This window comes from Amphibalanus amphitrite, unplaced genomic scaffold (assembly GCF_019059575.1).
Source record: "Amphibalanus amphitrite isolate SeventyFive unplaced genomic scaffold, NRLGWU_Aamphi_draft 000279F_arrow, whole genome shotgun sequence".
NCBI classification, from domain to species: domain Eukaryota; kingdom Metazoa; phylum Arthropoda; class Thecostraca; order Balanomorpha; family Balanidae; genus Amphibalanus; species Amphibalanus amphitrite.
This window is the reverse complement of record NW_024881774.1, coordinates 111664-117679: the sequence shown is the minus strand read 5'-3', so window position 1 is coordinate 117679 and position 6016 is coordinate 111664. Positions and strand designations below refer to the sequence as shown.

At 50.8% G+C, this 6016-nt stretch overlaps 1 protein-coding gene across 1 annotated transcript; it reads left to right on the top strand.

Annotated features, from left to right (window-relative positions):
* The first annotated feature begins 385 nt into the window (after positions 1 to 385).
* Positions 386 to 4912, top strand: LOC122387258 (zinc finger RNA-binding protein 2-like). Its single transcript, XM_043377318.1, has 3 exons — positions 386 to 712; positions 2799 to 2920; positions 3308 to 4912. The coding sequence occupies exons 2-3, from the start codon at positions 2805 to 2807 to the stop codon at positions 4008 to 4010; spliced, it is 819 nt and encodes a 272-aa protein (XP_043233253.1). The 5' UTR covers positions 386 to 712; positions 2799 to 2804; the 3' UTR covers positions 4011 to 4912.
* Positions 4913 to 6016: the final 1104 nt, after the last annotated feature.

Below are 6016 nucleotides of genomic sequence, written 5' to 3'. Positions count from 1 at the left end.
ATTAAAAATTTTAAATTTTAATATTATAGCTTTAACCATACTATTGGAATTGATGTGAAAACAACCGTGGCCGAAAATAAGGATAAAACAAAAATATACAAGAATGTAAAACGGTAAATTTTGTGAGGAGGTTATTCAAAAACAGTTACTTAAAGTTACTGTAGTTTAAATCAGCCCAACAGCCTCTACACGCATTGCTGACTGCATGCACCTAAACATCGAAACAAATATCACCTCGGATGACTAAAGCCATCACTAAACATGACAGCCGATGATAACTGATATCGGCAGGACTGACCTCGGGCGTTCCCCGCTAATCCCCGTCGGCGGTCCGTCGTCGGGCCTCGGCGGTCGGTCGGTCGGGCGGTCGGCGGTCGGGCCACTCACCAGTACGGCGCCGCGGTCGGCGAGTGTTGTCGATGCGGTGACCATATCAGCGTGGGCGGCCCGGGGGTCCCCCGCCAGTTCTTCCCGGTGTTGTGACGCGGGACGTCGACCGCGATGGCCGCGCTCGGCCAGTCAGAGTGTGTTCAGCTCGGCCTCGGGCGACACGGAGGGTCGGCACAGCGCTATACGGGAGACACGGCAGTTCGGCGCGGCCACGAGACACTGCAAGTCGCCACAGCAGTCCGGCCAACAACTCGCCACAGTGCAGTGCGCAGCCGGAACGACAGCTCGTCAACGACATCTGCTTCTCGTGTAAATAAGATAGGTATGTTTGTGCTTGTGCCTATATCGCCACAGTGCAGTGCGCAGCCTGGTTTGTGCAGTTACAAATGCGAAACGATTGGTTGAGGCTGCAGGTCAACCCACGCCAGGGGTCGGGCTGTGGCATAATCGGGCCTCATTTACCCCCGCCCGTATCGTGTTGGTGTTTTGCCAGCCGCTAACGTACTAGGCACGGGGGGGGCAGCCATTTGGCCCCTGATCGGGCTAGGGCTTCGCAGAAAAAAAAAACGATGCTGTTGCCCGTAACGAGAGGAAGCCAATGGTACCATGTTAAGATGTCCAAGTCCTACCAACCAATGATCTAGGACTTGGACTGCTGTGCCAAGTCGTAGATCATTGGTTGACCTTCCAGGTCAGGTCAATTACCCAAAAGTCGGGAAAATCGGGACCTGCTAGAACTTCGTCAAGTCAGAGGTTGTGGAGTTTTTCGGAATGCTGATCACGAATTTCATGTTAGTCTTGATCACATATGCTGTCTTCATGCATTTAGGCTAGGTCGGGTCAGGTCAACCAATAGGCGTTTTGCCGGCTAACCAGAGTAGGTGTTCGAGAGAAAACGTACCGTGCCGCACAGCGACGGCAGCGCGCGGCGGGCACGGCCGAGCCCCGCCGTCCACGTGGTCCTCTACAGGGCCTGGGGGGTCATCTGGAGCACATATGTGTGCTGACCGGCCCCAACGCGCCGGGCCGGCCGCCGCCGCGCCGGCCGGCTCGGCAGTTCGCGGCGATACGACGACGACGGCGCGGCTCCGCCGGCGCAACGGCGCCGGCGTCGTACGATTCGAATGAGGTGCAGTGTGTGACGAGTAATCCAGAAATAGACATTCATCAAAGAACTCTTTTGGTCCTCCGGTTAATGAACGATACGATCAGCTACGCAATTCTTAGTGAACTGGACGATTACACGAACACTTTGGTCTGCCGTGCTGGATCAGGGTAAACGACCACGAATCACACGAACAGTAGGTGTCTTTAAAAAAAAAGTAGGTGTCAACCACCACCGGCAGCTTCGTAACATATTACGAAGGCACCAGTGACCAAAACTACTTCGTAAATGTTCCAATGCAATGCTAAATTCGAAATCATCTTAAAAACTGCTCTAGAAACATGTACCTACCTAAATCTCGAAAAAGTGAGCCAAGGTCATCAGAGGCTAATGACCTTGACCTGACCTTCACGTGACCTTGACACCCACCATACTGCATGGGACTGCACCATGCATCACTGCGCATGTTTGAACGTTTACAACCGGCCCCCGCGCTGAAGCCCTGGATCCGCCAGTGCAACCACACAAATTCAGAAAACGGCCGAATAGATAATGTGAGCCGACATACGCCGAATCGCGATTCCGGCCAAGCATGGTCTCGAGAAAGAGGTCACAATTCAGTCATTTGGCAGGGTCATGAAATTGTCAGGATAGGTGTAAAACGCCGGGGTTCTGAAAGTTTTGTCGCAGTCTGTTTTTTTTTACGCGAGGTATTTGCGAAAAAAAAAACTGAGGTGGTCCATTAGGTTTCCCTTCCCTTCCCTCTCCTTAGTGTATTATCGTATTGTCGTCGTCCGTTGTATTGTCGAATGTTAAGAGCTAAGACCAACATTGCAATAAATAAGGGAAGCAATTTTCTTGAAAAGCACTAGAAGAGAATCAAATTAATAATCTAGATAGCAAAAAAAAAAAAACGGAAAAGCGTCGAATTTTTCGAAGCTTATTCATCATTAATGTTAGACTTCGATGAGTGAAATACCGGTATGAGGTATCGAGCCCGTTGTAGGTCGAATGCGTACACAGAATGAGGTTCCACTCCAAACAAGGTATCAGTTGACTGAAAGATTAGGTTATGCCGATTAGCGCGCAGTTAAACATGTCTGGTGACCATGTGGTCACAGGGTCAGGCTGTGTCACCCAACATGTGTGATGCAGGCTGCAGCACAGTCTACCATTCCAGTCAACTGGCTGCGTATGAGAAATTGAACGTCATTGTCGTGTAGTCAACTGTAGCCCAGCTGCCTGTTCTTCCAGCGTGTGATGCTTCATTTCTGACAAATATTTTGTGTTTCGTGCCCCGCAGAAGGCTATGGCGGAATCGGCGCCTTTCCGGTGCTCGTTGTGTGCTGTCACCTGCAACAGTGAGCAGTCCTGGCAGCAGCACTTGGCCGGCATCCAGCACGCCAAGCACACCGTCCACACAAGGTGAGCTGTCCGGTGTCCAACATACTGACAACACTCACTTAGTAATAATCCAGTAGACGTCCTGTTCTCAACTCAGCTACCATACTACCAACACTCAGGTAAGCAGCCCGGCGCCACCCTTGCAACAGAAGCGTTGTTTAATATTTGTCGCACTACGAGTACGATAAGCGTAGCCTGTATTTATCCAACAGGCACATGTATGGTAGCATTTGCATATACGAGCAGCTGGTTGCATTTGTTGACGCATACATGCACCTGCCTCTGTAGCATATGCTCCCGCTCTCGCCTCGTTATTATGCCTACTACTATGCCATTTCTGTCTGTACTTGCTATCTTGCGTGGACGCGACAATGTAGGTCTTACTGCAATGTTTGCCCGTATCGGCAGTGTCGGCGGCCGGACGGAGGGGGCGGCGGTTGCCAGCGAGTTCTTCTGCGCGGCGTGTCAGCTGCAGTGCTCGGGTCCCGTGCCGTGGAGCCAGCACCTGCAGAGCGGCCGGCACTTGGTGCGGTGCCTGCAGACAGGAGGTCTGGTCAGAACGGGGCAGCAGACGGCCGGGCCGGCGCAGCAGACTGCACAGCCGGCGCAGCACACTGCCCAGCCGGTAAAGCAGACAGCACAGCCGGTAAAGCAGACCGCCCAGCCGGTAAAGCAGATAGCACAGCCAGTAAAGCAGACAGCACAGCCGGTAAAGCAGACAGCCGGCCCGGTCCGACCAGCCCAGCAGACAGTAGACCAGGTACTGGAGACAGCTGCCCCGGCCCAGCAGACAGTCCTCCCGACACAGCAGACAGGTGGCCCAGCTCCTGGAGCACCCGCTGCCACTTCGCACCTGGCCTCGGCCTCGACCCAGACGAATCTGCCGCCTCCAGTGATCCCGATCCTGGCTCAGACGGCGGGCTCGACTGCGACCCCGGCCCCGGGACTCCCGGCTCAGCCCCCGGGGCTGGGGAGCGGCGCGGCGGCGGCGGCAGCCTCCCCCTTTCACTGCGGCCCCTGCGGGGTGCAGTGCTCGGGGGCCGTCTCGTGGCAGCAGCACATTGACAGCAGTCGACACCGTAAGAAGGCAGCCGGCGGCCGGCTGGACTGAGGGTCACACAGACGCAAAGCTGGCGGTCCCGAATGGTGCTAGTCGGGATCACAGCGCCGACTAACACGACTATCGCTGGGTTCGCATCGATGAGACTTTCCCCAGAAGCTTTCCACGCGATGGCCGCTCTTTGTCTAGCATAACGCTTACTCCGTCTGTCGGAAGTAATGAGATAGGCGGTTGCGTCGTGTTGCAATATTGTACTGCGCTGCAACTTATAACGACATGTTGTGTTAGGTATATGTTTACGCTATATTTTGAGATCGATAGTTTTCGTCGCATCGGCATACTGCAATGCTTCTGAAGAGAAGCGCGGAGCTGGAAATGGTATTTAGGTATTCATATAGGTATGCTCCATATCTTTGTTAAATGGTTGATTACCCTCGCCCTAGTCAAAGCAGTAAAAAAAAACTTGTTTATCGAATAATGTAGTTAAAATGTTATTGATTTGAATCGGGAAGGCATCCAGTAGCAATTGATATGTGACTAAAAGGGATAGCTGGGGGGATGAACTTATCTGTCTTTCATCGTCTTTCATGGTGGACAATTATTTGTCATTCAGGATTACTGGACATTGTCAGACTCTAGCTTATCGCGATGAGGAGCTCCTAGCAGTACAGGCAGATAAATTGTCGATCATCATGTAGTTATCAGATTGGCCAAGGTGTCAGTAAATACCTACATGTGCATGTAGTAATACAGGAGAGAGGGCAGAGGCTTTAGAAAAGAAACGATTCAATGCGAATGACAAGTTGTTCTCGCGCATGGTGCGAAGTAAGATCAGATGCGTGTGTGCTATAAAAACAGACTTGAGTTAGAGACATGAGTTTGAGTATAGGTAGATATTTGTCGCGTTGTGAATTTTTATCGATGGACAATAATATACATATATTAAACCGCGAGTAGGAGACGTTTAAATGATTTTTTCTACCTACGAGCGGTTTAATAATTTTACCCCGTACCGCTGATTCCTTTCGGGCGCTTAATGGGACCCTCCCACCTTCAAAAAAGTTTATGAATTGGCATGAAAGTGATGTCGCTCGGTTCAGAAAGAGCGAAAACGAATATCTACTAAATTTCACCGAAAAATATTCACCGGTTTTCAAGATATTAGACTTTTACTTCTGTTTACTTTTTTGGGATCTCCGCCGTTTCTAGCGACTTTATTTAAGAAGTGCGGCGTTTGCGGCAGATGTTGCGCGCAAATAGCATATACCACCGCGTGCTACAAAACGTTTTAGTCAAACATTTAAAAATCGTTAGATATCTGCGCTGACGTCACACATTCAGAGGGGTATTCCTAAGCATTAGCCCCTCTGAATCAAAATGCTGCAATTTTGAAATTGAATATTTCCGATTTAAGGCATTTCTCGATGTTGTGAGTGCCGAAACCGGTAATTGTGAGCCAGGGACCCCATTTTGGCTATCTCAACTCAAATCTAATGTTAAGGTGGGAGGGTCCCTTTAACCCTCGCCGGCCGAGGGGGGGGGGGGCGGGTGCCGCCCCCCCCCCCATAGGGTTTTTTCGCGATAGCTCCGAACACGCTGGCGATAGAGAGCTGAAACTTGGCATACCTGACCTTTGATCCAAGCCGCATCTTTTGACACTAACCGCATTTTTGGGTCAGGTCAGGTCACTGACCTATGACGTCATAAGTGAACCTCTGCACGGTCTTCAGATGTCGCAACTTCGCAACGCCCTCACTGCCAGAGGAGATGTCACAGGGAAATGAAACTTGCAGGATCTAGTATCCATTATGAGTCCTACAACTTGTATATCTCGGATTTTTCCTAAAGGTCATATGAGGTCAGGTCATTTTCGTGACCTCACCATTATAAGTCAATGGGGAAAAATGAAAACTGCTATTCTGGCGCCGGGAACGATCTCCAACTATCTCAAGCACACAGAATCGTGATTTTATGCACTCCTTGCAAGGTTAGATGCGTCACTTTTGCAATGTTGACCTTGCGTGACGTCATTTATGACGTCATCAAGGTCATATTAG

Coding starts and splice junctions, on each gene's coding strand:
- LOC122387258 (XM_043377318.1), top strand. CDS start 2,805: ATGGCGGAATCGGCGCCTTTCCGGTGCTCGTTGTGTGCTGTCACCTGC. Junction 2,921..3,307: donor AAGCACACCGTCCACACAAG/GTGAGCTGTCCG, acceptor CCGTATCGGCAG/TGTCGGCGGCCGGACGGAGG.